The following is a 16,264-nucleotide window of genomic DNA, read 5'->3' on the forward strand; positions in this document are numbered from 1 at the left end:
AAAAAAAAAAAATCATATAATAAAAAAAATATAAATAAATAAAATAATAATAACAACACTGGTCAACAGCCAAAAAATTGTTTAAGGTTTTCAACTGATTTAGAATAATTTTGATGTGCTGAATCCAAAAATAACATTGGTTTTGCTCAATTGGGTCAACTTTTTAAACCATGCCACGTTTTTTTTTTTTTTTTGACATTTTTGTTTATTTGTGCCTGTATTTTCGCTTTATATGATACAAAATTATTTTTTTATATCTTGAAATAAACGAACTCGGGAGAGTTTGCATGCGCCAATTCATGACTAATTGGTATTTTTATTTTACAGGTGAATAAAACGGCCTCGACCAGAAGATCTTGCAAAAATAAATGCGATATATTCTGCTACATTTGCGGCGAATACACCATTGTTTCTAACAGGAATCCAGTCACAAGTTTCATAAAACGTGCTTAACATGTTTATTTTGGTATCAAACTTGGTGATAAGGCTTCGGCGCCACACATGGTATGCAAGGCATGCACCGAGTATCTGCGTTAATGGACCAAAGGGAAGAAGAGTTGTCTGAAGTTTGGGATTCCTATTGTTTGGGGCGAGCCGACAAATCAAGGCACTGGCTGCTACTTCTGCAATATTGATGTGACTGCGATCAACAGAAAAAACCGGAACAGTCTCAAGTATCTTGAGTGATCTTGAATCAGCACGTCGTCCTGTAGCTCACTGTGATGAAATTCCAGTACCTGTCTTTGGAGAACTTCCTGACATTAATGACGAAGATTCCTCCAGTGTTCAAGAAAATGAAGAAGTATTTCTTAACGATGATGATCCACATCCTTTTTTTCCCAAAAGGAGCTAAATGATGTAATTCGTGATCTCAGCTTGTCAAAGTCCTCTGCCGAACTGCTGGCATCCAGATTGAAGAAAAAAAAAAAACTCCTCTCTGACAGTATTCGCATCACCTTTTACCGCAACAGGCATCAAAAGTACCTCCATTTTTTCTTTTGAAGAGAAGGACTTGGTGTACTGTACAGATATTGCTCAGCTTCTGCACAAGCTTGGAGTGCCACAGTACGAACCCAAAGATTGGAAACTGTTCATTGCCAGCAGTAAGTGATAGCTGAAATGTGTTCTGCTGCAGAACGGCAACCAGCTTGCCTCTGTACCCCTTGCTCACTCGACTACGCTGAAGGAGAAGTATGAAGCGGTGAAGTATGTCCTGGAGAAGATTCGTTATGAACAACATCAGTAGTTTATTTGTGTTGACCTGAAGATGGTGAATTTTTTTGTAGGGACAGCTGTCCGGCTTCACCAAGTACCCATGCTTTCTGTGCATGTGGGATAGTAGGGACACTGTTCAGCATTATACGAATAAGGACTGGCTTGTGCCGGAGTAAGTGTTGCCTTGCAGAGCAAGGAACGTCATCAACATCCCTTTGGTAGACAGAGACAGAATACTCTTCCCATCACTACGCATCAAGCTCGGCTTGATTAAACAGTTCGTCAAAGGTCTGGATAAGGATAGTAGCTGCTTCACTTACTTGTGCCAGGCTTTTCAAGGATTGACCATGGATAAATTGAAAGCTGGCATCTTTGATGGTCCTCAAGTCCGTCAGCTCATTAGAGACCCTAACTTTGAAAACTCAATGAACGAAGTGGAACTGGAAGCGTGGAAGGCTTTTGTTCTGGTCGTGAAGAACTTTCTTGGCAACAACAAGGCCAGGAACTATGCAGAACTTGTTACCAATATGCTGACTGCTTTTAATGCTCATATGCAACATGATCATCAAAATGCATTATTTATTTTCACATATGGATCGGTTTCCTAAGAATCAATGAGCGACGAACAGGGGGAGAGATTACATCAGGACATAAAGGAGATGGAGACCAGGTATCAGGGACGCTGGAGTGCAGTCATGATGGCTGATTACTGCTGGACTCTGAAGAGAGACATCCCTGCCGCTGAGCATTTTAGGGGTTCGAATAAACGGAAGTTTATGGATAATGATGATGTAACATTCAACTTAAATGTACTTACCTTTATCAGTGACTATTATTCAGTTTACAGAAATCGATGTTTGTAACATTTTTTTTTATACATTCTGTTAGGAAACGATTTTTTTTTTCTCTCTCTCTTAGAAACCTATTTCTGATGAGAAATATTAAGAAAAATCTATTTATAATATCACAAAAATATAATCGATTTAGTCAGAAGATCGGATTTCTTAAAATCAACATAGCACAAAAACCTGACCTAATCGAGAAAAATGGATGTCATTTTCGGATTCACCGGTGCAAAAATGTCTTAAATCAGTTGAAATAACATAGACAATTTAATTTTTTTTTTTGTAACTCTGTGTAATAATGATAATAATAATAATATTAATAATAATAATAATAATAATAATAATGATAACAATAATAATAATAATAATGATAATAATAATAATAATAATAAAAATAAAAATAATAATAATAATAATAATAATAATAATAATAATAATAATAATAATAATAATAATAATAATAATAAAGATAATAATGATAATAATGATAATAATAACGATAATAATAATAATAATAATAATAATAATAATAATAATAATAATAATAATAATAATAACAATGATAATAATAACAATAAAATAATGATAATAATAATATTTTTTGTTATCGTTGCTTATTATAACAATATTACTGATTTTATGATTTTGTACCATTAACACAACTCTATGAATACAATTAGTATTACTACTAGGATCTTTTTATGTTATTCCTCCTCTTTCCTTTCATCATCATCATCTTGGTTTTCTTATCATCTTCTTCAACTTGATCTTTGTAATTTTTATGTAACAATTACAGTATCACGGAAAACACCAATTTTCTTGTTGTCTGTGTGGGAGAAAAGAAAGGTAATGTCAGGTACCACCCACACACACACACACACACACAAACACACACACACACACACACACAAACAAACACAAACATACACACACACACACACACACACACATACAAACGAACACACACACACACACACACGCACACACACACACACACACACACACACACACACACATTTTCATGCTAACTACTCTTTTGATCTTCCTAACTACATTCCTCCCCTCCGTCCAGCGGCCTCGCTGCACAAGACTTTCTTCTTTCTTTCATCCCTATTCTGTCCACCTTTCTGATGCAAGAGTTAACCAGCATTCTTTATCATTCATCCCTTTCTCTGGTAAATTCTGGAACTCCCTGCCTGCTTCTGTATTTCCACTTTCCTATGACTTGAATTCTTTCAAGAAGGAGGTTTCAATCTTTGACTACCGCTTTGGACCCTGTTCAGGGACCGGCATCTCAGTGGGCTTTTTTTTTTTTTTTTAATTGGATTTTTGTTCCCCTTGGCCGGTTTCCCTCCTACATATATAAAGAAAATGAAAAGAGCGCCAGTTGGTCTTAGGGCATTGGTATATCTAGACGTGTTGCCGCGTTAGAGAGATTTAGAGCCTGCAGAAGTCCTGGTTGTGGGAGGGGGGGGATGAGATTATATATATCAGAAGGGTTGCATATAATAGTAACTACCAAATGGTTTGACAGTAAGGCTCCCGTCATTCTAGGAAGGAGAAACAGGAACCTGCCAAAATTTACTTATAATTGGGAAATAATTTGCTCTACCATTCAGAGTCATTGTGAGTGTACTGTGGTCTTGTGTATTTTTTTTTTTTTTTTTTTTTGGCTGTCTCTAGAGAGGTCCTTTAACCATCTCGGAACTTGTCGGTTGCTGTGTACCTGTCTCGTTAATGTTTTGTGACGTTCAGTGTTTTTGGTCTTCAGAGCTGACTGTTGGGAGCTTTGAAAGCAAAGGATATCGTGAAACTTTGCTGGTTTGTTGCTATCTCCTCTCTCCCCGGGTTTTTACCGTATAGAGGTGGTATTTGCCCATCCTCCAGGTGACTGTAAACAGACCGCTTGCCAGTAGGAGAATATAATTCTGTGAATGTGGTTGATTTGTCTCTAGTGGACGGTAGCTCACAGAAAATCATAAGCATCATACATATGTGGCCTTCATCCCGGCCGTGCGCCCTACCTCGTGGTTTGCGATTGTTTCACAGCAAGTTAGGGTTTGTTTGACGTTTATTATATTCCCTTTTCGGTCGGTGGGTTAAACCGAGTGGTGAGCTCAGATTTGATAGTATGGAACGACCAGGAAGGGCCTGAATTTGTCGTGTTTTATGCCAACACTAGACTAAAAAGAGCTAGTCTAGGAAAGCTGACCTGAGTGTAGTGGCAGCTATGAAGGGGACTGAATATGGGTTCAACCAATATATATATATATATATATATATTGGTGTATATATATACATATATATATATATATATATATATATATATATATATATATATATATATATATATATATATATATATATATATATATATATATATATATATATATATATATATATATATATATATATATATATATATATATATATATATATATATATATATATATATATATATATATATATATATATATATATATATATGAAAATATTAAAATGAATAAGTAAATTATTAAAAAAAAAATCAATAATATATAACAGTAGATACACAGATAAACACAAAGTAACAAAATTCTGAATACATGAACATAAAGATAATTAATCAAATAAGAAACATAAGAGAAATGACAATAAAAAAATGGATGTAAAATGAAAGAAGTGAAATTGATTTACTATTAGATTAAAATAATAATAATGATAATAACAATAATAATAATAATAATAAATAAAAAAAATAAATGCATAAAAAAGGAAACACCCAAATATCGAGAAAAAAAATGCAAAAAATAATGATAACCGAATAAAAGAATACTCATAATATAACACTGAAAAAAAAAGATCAAGCCATTCAAATATAAATGTTCAAAACATGTTGTTAAGGAGGCAAACGAAAACTAGAAAGTAATTAAAATAAATTAAAAGAAAAAAATCTAGATATTTAAGAACGAAATGGAGAAGTAAAGCAAGAAAAAAAAATGCTCTCATAATACATCCTGAACCTTTACATAAAAGAAAAAAAATAAATAAATAGGGTAAAAAATAGATAACGAAAAAATAAAGATAAGATCTTAAAATTGGAAATAAAAAATAATTCTCTCTCTCTCTCTCTCTCTCTCTCTCTCTCTCTCTCTCTCTCTCTCTCTCTCTCTCTCTCTCTCTCTCTCTCTCTCTCTCTCTCTCTCTCTCTATATATATATATATATATATACACACACACACACATACGTGTGTGTGCGTGTGTGAGTGTGTGTGTGTATCCTGTGACATCCTATATCTGGACTTTAGTAAAGCACCCCATGAGAGGCTATTGAGAAAGGTTAAGGTGCACGGGATAGATGGGAAGGTGTTACACTGGATAAACTCGTGGCTAAGCGACAGCCGACAGAGAGTTGTAATAAACGGCTCTAAATCCGAGTGGGGTCAAGTAATTAGTAGGGAGCCAAAGGGATCAGTATTAGAAACATTGCAGTTTTTAATATATATATCAGTGACTTGGATAGTAAAACTAGTAGTGATGTTAGTAAATTTGCGGATGACACGAAGATGGGTAGATTAATAATAATAATAATAATAATAATAATAACAATAATAATAATAATAATAATAATAATAATAATAATAATAATAATAATAATAATTATTATTATTATTATTATTATTATTATTATTATTATTATTATTATTATTATTATTATTGTTATAATAAACGGTTTATTATTAAAGCAGTTTATAAACTTAAAATGTACAGAGGGGATGGGGAAATACTTAACATTAAACCTAAAGCTAAGTCTAATCTAGAAGCAAAATACTATTGATTGATGGCTTGCACCATGGTGGGAATCGCGCTGAGTCTGTACCGGTCCGTGCGCGGCGCCTTTAGGGGCGTTATCTTATTGTGGTGTCTTGTGGTACGGACCGGGCGAGGCGCGTCAGGCGGCAGCATGTGTCTCAGACGTGGATGATGCAGAATTCCCCTTCCAAACTTCTCCAGAGCCTCTCGGTGCCTGGTGGATAGTCTGGATAGATTTAGACTGGTCAGGGCTTCATAATAGGTGGTGTAGGCATAGCCAAGGATGACCCTGCACGCCCTTTTCTGCACACTCTCTAGCTGGAGCTGTTGAGTGTGTGTGAGGGAGGAGGATCACGCTGGGGAGGCATTCATGAGTTTGGGGAGGATGAAGGTGAGGTACACCCCACCTTAACTCGTCTGTCGGCGTCCCCAGCGACCTGAGTCTGCGCAGCATGTACAGCCTGTAGGTAGCGGATCTTACGGTGCTGGCGACATGCTGCTTCCAGGTCAGCTGATCGTCCACCGTGACTCCAAGAAGCTTGGCACATCGGACCACCTGGATGGGGCAAGGGCCCACTGTGAGATGGGGAGGGGGCACTGGTACAGAGGAGGTACAGAAATGCATCACCACAGTTTTGCTGTAGTTGATGGTCATCCTGCTCTCCTCCGTCCACGTCTGTAGTCGCTCCAAGATGACTTGCAATGGCGAGTAGTCCGGGTTCCTGTTGGAAACTAGGAAGCCCACGGTGCAGTCGTTCACATACTTCCAGCGATGGGGGGTGTCAGTGAGGGCGTCGTTAATCAGGAGGAGGAAGCATAGTGGATCCATCCTGGTCCTCTGGGGAACCCGACATGTCAGCTGTTGGAAATTAGAGACAGAGCCCTGATAGCGAACGGCCTGACGCCTCCCTGTGAGCAAGTCAGCTAGCCATGCTACCAGGTTAGGAGGGAGACCCGGACTCATTGCCTTGCTGATGACAACAGTGTGATCAACAAGATCAAAGACTTTTTTGAAGTCCACAAAAGCAACAGCTAGAGAGGTGTTTCGCTTGTCCAGGTGGCTGTGGATGAATTCAAGGAAGCTGGCCAGGTAATGGGAGGTTGAGGTGGCTTTAATATTTCCAAACTGTCTGATATCCACGGTATTACAAATTTTGTTGTAGGCCCAGTAATACACAAAATCTTCACAAATAAGGCTAGGGATGGGGGTGATAGAGACTGGCCTGAGGTCACCGAGTGACTGTGGACTGAAAGTTTTGGGGATGGGGATGACGTAAGATGTCTTCCAGTCAGCAGGGCAAGAGTGTTGGGAGAGAGAGGGATTTATTATGGAGCATAGCGGTGTTGCTCGCTCTGCACCAAACTCCTTGTAAATTTTTATAGGAAGGTCAGTGTGTGTGGTGGGTGTGGTGGATTACGTCAAAATCAAGTGCCATCGCCTCGCAGGCAGATTTGGATAGGATGAACGAACGGACAGAAAGATGGCAAATGCATTTTATGTAATTAATAATAATATGTATTGTATTTATAGTGTTTTGCCTAGTTAGCAATATAAGTATATGTATACATGTATGTATAAGTGTAGATAATGGTTGTTAGCGGATATGGGTGAGGCCGTACGTCACACAAACACACACACACACACACACGCACACACACACACACACACATACGGCATTAAATTTTCCATAGTCTTTTTATTGCTTTCGACAAATAATCGGTAGCACCTACATTTTATTGTCTAAGTATTCTCCATAATTAATCTCCCTTTAATGAATCTTGGCATGTATTATTCTTAGCTATAAGTAGTTTCTCCCTTGCCTTATTAATGTAATTAGAGAACTATAACTATTAATATATTCATGTACTGTGAGTGCGGTCAACCCGCCCATACCTCTACTGCCAATACTTTTTGAAGGCGCTAAGCGTCCCTCGAGCGGCTTGGGTCGAGCCGGCTCCGGCAATCTCTCGCCAGGGTGTAACTCTGTACCACGTAGAGGACATCCTTCGTCCCGTACATGCCACACCCTTCTCCCAGAACTCTGTACATATATCTAAATATACATATTTTTATACCTTCATCTTTGATATCCACCTAAAAACCACAGAAACTCACCACGAGTGACTTTACCTACTTCATAAAGGTAAGAAACTAATGATCAGTGTCCAGGGGTAATCGATAATTCAACCCCACTTGAACATTTGGTGGCAGCTTAATGAGATACGAATATTTAACTCCAGTGTCAAGTGCAACATCAATAAACATTGGTTGAAAGAAAAGTGGTGAACGGACACTGAGACGGAGAAAACGGCAAACAGTGGCAGGGTAGTGAGGACAGCGGAGGAGCGAGCCGGCATTGCTTATAGGACTAACTTAGGGTGACACACCAAAAACACTCGCATCCAACCACCTAATGGTCTCACTTTACTCAACCAGCCTGTCACTCCTAATATTCACTTCTCCTTTTATAAAAGAGGAGACTTAAAAGATTTAGGGCGAAACCTGACATAATTATATGGTTTCCTCTCGGTCTTATTTGGTTGTCGTAGCTACATTCTCGGCGAAGACATCATCAGCACAGACATTCTCGGCGCAGACCAAAACCTTCCCCATCTCCAGGAATCCTGCAGGATCCTATAAGTACACCAGCATCGCAAGAGGAGCTTCCCATGACGGAAGAAGTCTGTCCAAGAAGAGGACGACATGTTAACGTGTTAATTTCTCCGCTACAGTCATGAGTACAAAAACTTAGTGGTATACCACACAAATATTAAAAAGAGAGAGAGAGAGAGAGAGAGAGAGAGAGAGAGAGAGAGAGAGAGAGAGAGAGAGAGAGAGAGAGAGAGAGAGAGAGAGAGAGAGAGAGAGAGAGAGAGAGAGAAAATCACCTGTGGTAACGCAAACACTGTTAGGGTTCATGTATAACTTACCTATTTCACAGTGATAAAACGATAAGTATGTACAGATTAAAATAATTTAGTCTGCCCCTCAGTTTTCTTTTTCAGCTGGACGAAGCGCTCGCTTCCGTTTTCTCTTAAGTGTTTAGGGATAACACGAATAATTCAGTTTCTGTCCCTACACTTCTAACTCGGTTATCTTTTTAAACGAATAATTCAGTTGCTGTCCCTACACTTCTAACTCGGTTCATTTTTTACGTTTCTAACAATACTAACCATTCTTCTGTGAAAGGCAGAGACGCCTTTGGATGTTGGAAACGTTATGCAAGTGTGTAATTAATACTTAATTAAGGAAGGTTAATAAAACCACTTTTATGGCTAAAGCTGAGATGTTACCTGAAACTTATGAACTGGAGCGGAGAATAGTAATACTAACTCATCAAAAGAATTATAAATGGAACAAAAACCCACTACAGTGGTTAATACCGTGTCTCATGAGGACGAGAACGTGTTGATTATAAGATCAGAGAATAAATATCCATCATTATCAGCAGCAGCCATGTTTAACGCTAATGCTTCTCTTTCTGCCTCTAGTGGCTCTCTTAATGCCTCGCATGCATTTACTACAATCAAGGTACTTCCTATTCCTGAATCAATATCAGAATTTCGCGGAGAAAGCCCGCAAGAACGGGTTCATGACTTCATTCGTTTTTGTGAGAATGTTATGAGATCAAATACTATCATAGATGAAGACAAGATTCCTTTTGTCATGTCCAAACTGGCTGGGGAAGTATCACGCATGACAGCGGTTTTAGTCCGCTTGAATTAGGGACTCATTATGCTAATTTCAAGAAAAAAATTGTTGAATATTTATGGGGGTAAGAGCCAAACTAATCTCATGGCACTAGCATCCAAGGTGGGTGTCAGGTTAACAGCTAAAGCTAGCTCTCATTACGAAATGAAGGCCTTAATCCCAACGCAACAGTTCGTAACAGACTACATGGACGTCTTACAGCTTTACACCTGGTTTCAAGGAGACAACATGACAGATACAAATTTCAGGAGACTTCTGGAATTCATCTTTACATGACATTGGTGAATGGGGAAGTGAAGAAAAACGCAAGTTACTTCAGTTTTAAAACGGGAAACACGGTAGCTGACTTTGCAGTGTTGGCTAGAGAAAAAAAAAGGAATCCATCTGGTATCTTCCCTGAAACTCAAACCTCACTGGTCGCTCTACTCATAGATGACGACCAACCCCAAGCTTGTGCGGCAGCCATGGCAAAGCCTGGAAATGTTTGCACGCATTGCCATAAAATAACTTATGTTGAAAAAAGATGCTTTAAGAAACAAAAGGATCAGAAATTGTCACCAAATAAATCCGACTCGGAGAACAAAACAAGAGGGAGTAACCTCTCTGTTAGACCAAAAACAGGTACATCGCTCCATGTGAACACAGGTAGGACAAGATCCTATAAGGATGTTGCTACCCAATACTGTCACATACATGGCCAGTACAAACACTCGTCAGAGCAGTGTAAGCATATAATCAATATGATTATTGGAAAGCACGCCAGAGGTAGCACGAGCAGTACAAAGCAGTCGGGGGAAGACTACCGCACTGTAGTAAACAAACCCGACTAAAACATCCAAATGTGCAAAAACGCTGAGGCAGCAAATTCTTCTGACATGTCAGTGTATTCAACTGTAAATGCCGCCAACAACCAAACAGACATAATGGCATTGCCAATTAGGGTAGGTAAGCATAGCTTATCTTTGGCTGTAAAAACTGGAGCCACGATAAATGCAATTTCTGAAGAACCTCACAAGATTCTGAAACGGAATTCACGCGGTGATAAATGGATGCTCCGTCCAAGTGATTTAAATCTTTCTGGTGTCACCGGGTCAGCCTTGAAAATCTAAGGAATAAATTCCTTAATTTCTTACCAATAAGGCAATCTAAGAATTTTCATCCTATTCAAATTGATTTCTTTGAAGTCAGTAAAGAAAGAGATGAAGCCTCCTGCACCTTTAGTTTCCAGGCAAATCAGTAACGGTTCTTTATCACGGAAGGGACAGAGATGCAATGGGGAGCCTCAGATGATTCCATCTCTCGAGTCTCTTATGAGAGATAAGGATATAACAGGAGCATGAAGGGAAGCCAAAGTAATTGTCAATGCCAATTATGACATTCCTGATCGTGTGGAAAAACGAATTAAAATTCGTGTTTCATAAGTTCCAGTAGGTAGTGACATCTGTCTTGAATGTATTGGTAATGTCAGGTGATTGGCAGTTGAATCGGCACATTTAGACAGGATCATGTCAAATGCCTTGGTAGTAAACAATACTGGAGGTCCTATAAGGATCAAACAAGGTCTTTTCCTTGGAAAGTGCCTGATATATGACAAGAAAGTGTTACCAGAACCCATTATTCTGCCTAGAGCCTGCGTCTCTTCAGTGAGTCAGTCTACTGTTGTCAAAGCTGGGGCAGGAGCCAACCCTATGTTCATTTGTCAGTGTTGTGGACTACCCCAAAATAAAGCCCGCGCTTTTGGATTTATTGGGAAAGTATCATAATGTCTTTGCACTACCTGGAGAACCCTTAGGTGTGACCGATCGAGCGGAACACCACATTAGGTTAAAACCAAACACCAAGACTGCATATATATCAGCTTATCGTCTTCCTCATAGTCAGAGGGAGACTGTACATCACATGATTGACAAGGGAGTAATTCAAGAATCGTGTTCTTGGAATTCAGTAATCTTTTTGGTTCCAAAGAAAAATCAATCTTTCAGGCCGGTAATCGATTTCCAGCAGGTCAATGATTTCACTGTGGATGATCGTTATCCACTACCTGCCCTGAGTGACCTTATAATATCTTTGGGTCGTGGAAACAAAATCTTCTCTGGTTTAGACCTGTTGTCAGGATACTGAAAGGTTCCTTTCAAGGGAAATAACGGCCTTCAGTACGCCTAGCGGCCCTTACGAATGGTTGTGCATGTCTTTTGACATTCCAGAGAACGATTAACAGTATTTTCATGGGTTTACTTGACAAAACCGTGTTTGCATACCTTGCAAACAAGAATCAAGAATTCCATCAGGAGAGCTTAAAATTAGTCCTTCAGAAGCTTGAGGAAGCTGGATTTAAAGCAAAGCTTACTAAATGTGACTTTCTTAAAACCAAAATAAATATTTTTGGCCATGTAGTCGATGATGAAGGAATCCACACAGTGGATGAAAAGGTCGTAGCTGTATAGAAGTTTCCTCAACCTAAATCTGTAGAAAATGTCATATCTTTACTAGGCCTTGCGGGGTACTACCGTCCTTTCATCAAGAATTTTGTGGTGCTTGCATTCCCACTTACTAAACTCCATCAAAAGGATGTTGCTTTCCAATGGGAAGCTGCTCATGAGCAAAGTTTCAATCAATTAAAATCGCTAACAAATGCGCCTGTACCTGGTTTGCTGATGCAAACTCGATTGATTTGCTGATGCAGACTGATGCCAGAGGCAAAAATTATGTAACAGCATATGCAAGTCGTGTGCTTAAAACATTTTAAGGATATTATACTTATACTTGAATACCCAGTTACAGTCTACACGGATCATGCATCCGTAATTGAAATGTTCAAAGGAAAAAAAAAATATGGACCGACGAGTGGCAAGATGGTACTGTACAATGCAGGAATTTACTCCATTAGTCAAGTACTTGCCGGATCGTGCTAATGTAGTAGCCGACGCACTTTCACGAAATGTGCCTGTGGGAGCTGTCAGTGACTCGATTCCTGTAAATAACTTCACCCTGAGAGAATTAGGTAAAGCACAGCGTGAGAATAAAATATGGCCTAAAGCCATACATGCTCTGTAGTTAGGCGAAGAAGATAATTTTTCACGTCTGCATTTACCATTCTCTCAATTCTTCATGTCACCAGACAATGTTCTGTGTCGACGTAATCTCCAAAAGAGAGGTTCTAGTAAGCAACACATCATTCCTGAGAGTTTAGTCCCTGTCATACTTACCTTAGTGCACGACATACCAACGGCAGGACATCCAAGAAGAGAGCGAACGCTACAAGCAGCGCGTAAAAGTTACTATCGGCCTACAATGGGCATTGTCATAGAAAACGATGTCGCCGGGTGTATATCATGTGCAAAGCACAAGGGAGCAGTAAAAGTACCGGCCCCAATATTGGAATATCCACTGTCTGAGCGAGCATGGGACATTGTCTCTATTGATCTTCTTCAACTACCCAAAAGTCAAAATGGTTCGCAGTACCTTCTTGTGTGTGTAGACTATTTTTCAAGGCTTGTGGTTCCCTTACCTTTAGAGGAAAATATCTGCTAAATATGTCGGGCATGCGCTAGTAACTAAATTGTTTTGTCTGTATTCAACGCCACGAGTGTTGTTAAGTGATAATAGAACCGAATTTCACAGTGAAATCATACAAGGTATATGTACACAGTACAACATCAAACACACCTATACTGTGGCTTTCCATCCTTCTTCAAACGGACTGGTAGAAAGAGCAAACAGGAAAATCCTGGAAGTTCTTCGTCCAGTTGTAAACAGTCTAGATGATGACTGGGAGGACTGGTTACCACATGCCAGTGCCTGCATTAATAGTAAAATGCGTGAAAGTACTGGGAAATCCCCGCACTGTATACTGTATAGCGAAAATGAGTATCTTCCTTATGATTTGTTAGCAAGTCCACAAACTCCAGTCTTTATTAAACAACATATGCATGATTATAAGTCCGAAGTAGGCTACAGTCTTCCAGGACAGAAATGAAGGCTCAACAACACAAACGTGCGACTCATGTCACGATACAGTCTGGAGACACAGTTAAAGAACCTCCAAACTTTCCACAAAATTTAGTGGTCCGCGTTCGGCTGTTCTCCAGTTACATAATAAAAAAATTGAGGTGCATGACCTTCCTCTTAACACAGTTGAAACAGCACATAATGATTGGCTTGTGAAGACTAATGCTCATATCAGCTCATCATCAGAGAGTACTACTGATCAGGTTACAAACCATAATTCTACTAACACTACAAAGACGCATAGGTATAACCTACGCTCTCACAGCTAATTGTCTGCATTACTTATAGATAGCAGTGGGATTCCTGGTTATTTACTTGATCATGCTGCAACTCTTGCAAGCATCCACTGCGTTGCTTGTCAAACCGGGTGCTCTCACCGAATATCTTGGGAAAGTAACCTTAATAGATGTTCATCTGGTTCGATATCCCTTTTCTACCTAATTTTCCGTATCTTCGGACCTCGACATTGTCTCAAAAACTTTGGAGAACTCCTTACAGAAATTGGAATCCTTACTTGCTGATGAAACGCATGGACAGACGCAAGTTTTCTCTCAAACTATAATAAATTCTTTAACAGTAAGTTACAATTTTTGCATGGCAAATTGAACCAATCTCTGCATGACTACAACCATCATCCAGTGCACGCTCGTAACAAGAGGACTCATAAATGAATTGGAACAACTGTCTCAATATCTCTTTGGCACTGCCTCGGAAGAGGATGTACAGAATTTGAGGAAACATTATGACTAACTAATAAGGATTGCAGCTACTAATAAAAAAGGTCCTGATGCTGCATCACAGTAAACTGGTTAAATTATAGTCCAACCTCAATGAGTTATTCCAGTACTTAAATGACTTAGCAACTGTGCTTGATAATACCTTACATTGTTTAGACGTCATAAATCACATTGTGGTAATAGATCAAGTTTTACATGTATCTGAAGCTTCCTTTAGCTCAGTTAATGAAGTGATAATTCCCAACATGGTGGATGCTGTCAATGGAAGAGTAATAACTTCTCTATTTTCTGTAGAGGATTTGCTTCACCCACTAGAAATTGGTCAGTCAACATACAAATTGACACCATTGTATGCAACAGGCATAATCAATATTATTACCCGTTGCCAGGAGCTACCTTGACCACAGATGCAATAATTGTAAATATACCTTTTGAATCTCTGGATCATTTTAAAGCCCATGAAGTTAAATTTTCTTCATTCTCCGTTAATAATTCGGCGATGACAGTTGACGTGAATCCTTCTTTAGTTCTAATAGGCAAGGATACAATTGGAGATTTAACATAATTGAGACGTTGCAAATCTTCATACTTACATTTATGCCATTTTTCTAGTATCCAATTTGCTTTCTTAACTAAAATAAATGGGATTTGTGAAGTTGTCTTGACACATTCAGAGGCATCTACAGCTATATCACTCTGCCCATACAAGCATGTGGTTTCAAAACCTATTTTCCATTGCCACTTTCGTGGGTATCATTGCTTTTATTTCACGGAAACCTTTTATGTCTCATTGACTTGCCCAGAAGAGACAACTTATGAGGAGGTTATAGGACTTGTCATGTACGTTCTAGAACATAAGAACATAAGAAATAAGGGAAGTTGCAAGAAGCGACCAGGCTTACACGTGGCAGTCCCTGTATGAAACACACCTACCTATTTTTATCTGCTATCCCCATCCATAAACTTGTCTAATCTTCTCTTAAAGTTCTCTAGTGTCCTAGCACTAACTACATGATTACTAAGTCCGTTCCACTCATCTTCCACTCTATTTGAGAACCAATTTTTTCCTATCTCCTTCCTAAACCTAAATTTTTCAAGCTTCAACCCATTATTTCTTATTCTACCCTGGTTGCTGATCCTAAGAATTTTGTTTACATCTCCCTTGTTATAACCCTTATACCACTTAAAGACTTCTATCAGGTCCCCTCTTAACCTACGTCTCTCTAAAGAATGTAAATTTAACAGCTTCAACCTCGCCTCGTATGGAATACTCCTCATCCCCTGTATCCTTTTAGTCATTCTCCTCTGTACTGATTCTAATAGACCTATATCTTTCCTGTAATGTGGGGACCGGAATTGCACCGCGTAGTCTAGATGAGGTCTGAACAGCGCCGAGTATAACTTTAATATTACTTCCGGCCTTCTACTTTAAACACTCCTAAAAATGAATCCTAGTACCCTATTTGCCTTGTTTCTGGCTTCTATGCATTGTTTCCCTAGACGGAGTTCAGAGCTAACTATAACTCCTAAATCTTTCTCGTACCCTGTACCTACCAGAGTTTGGTTGTCTAATGTGTACCTATTGTGTGGGTTTCCTCTACCTACGCTAAGCACTTTGCATTTATTGATATTAAATTGCATTTGCCATCTATCCGTCCATTCATTCATTCTATCTAAGTCTGCCTGCAAGGCGATGGCATCCGATTCTGACCTAATTAATCTACCTATCTTTGTGTCATCCGCAAATTTACTAACATCACTACTAATTCCACTATCCAAGTCATTGATATACATTAGAAATAACAATGGCCCTAATACTGATCCCTGTGGCACCCCACTAATTACATGACCCCACTCGGATTTCGAGCCGTTTATTACCACTCTCTGTCGCCTGTTACCAAGCCGTGACCCTATCCAGCCTAACACCTTCCCATCTATCCCGTGTGCCCTAACC

General features: G+C 38.9%; 1 protein-coding gene across 2 annotated transcripts in view; it reads right to left on the bottom strand.

The window, feature by feature from the left end:
* Positions 1-2,677: 2,677 nt before the first annotated feature.
* The window catches only part of LOC135110171 (uncharacterized), a 90,227-nt gene continuing 76,640 nt past the window's right edge, over positions 2,678-16,264 (bottom strand). Inside the window, exon 5 of one of the 2 annotated variants that reach the window (XM_064022164.1) lies at positions 2,678-2,886. In XM_064022164.1, coding sequence (XP_063878234.1) covers positions 2,859-2,886 — 28 coding nt within the window. In that variant the 3' untranslated portion in view covers positions 2,678-2,858. Of the gene's footprint in view, positions 2,887-7,820; positions 8,538-16,264 lie in introns of those variants that run through there. The other variant, XM_064022163.1, reaches the window with a different exon arrangement.

Source organism: Scylla paramamosain, chromosome 20, assembly GCF_035594125.1.
Source record: "Scylla paramamosain isolate STU-SP2022 chromosome 20, ASM3559412v1, whole genome shotgun sequence".
NCBI lineage: Eukaryota > Metazoa > Arthropoda > Malacostraca > Decapoda > Portunidae > Scylla > Scylla paramamosain.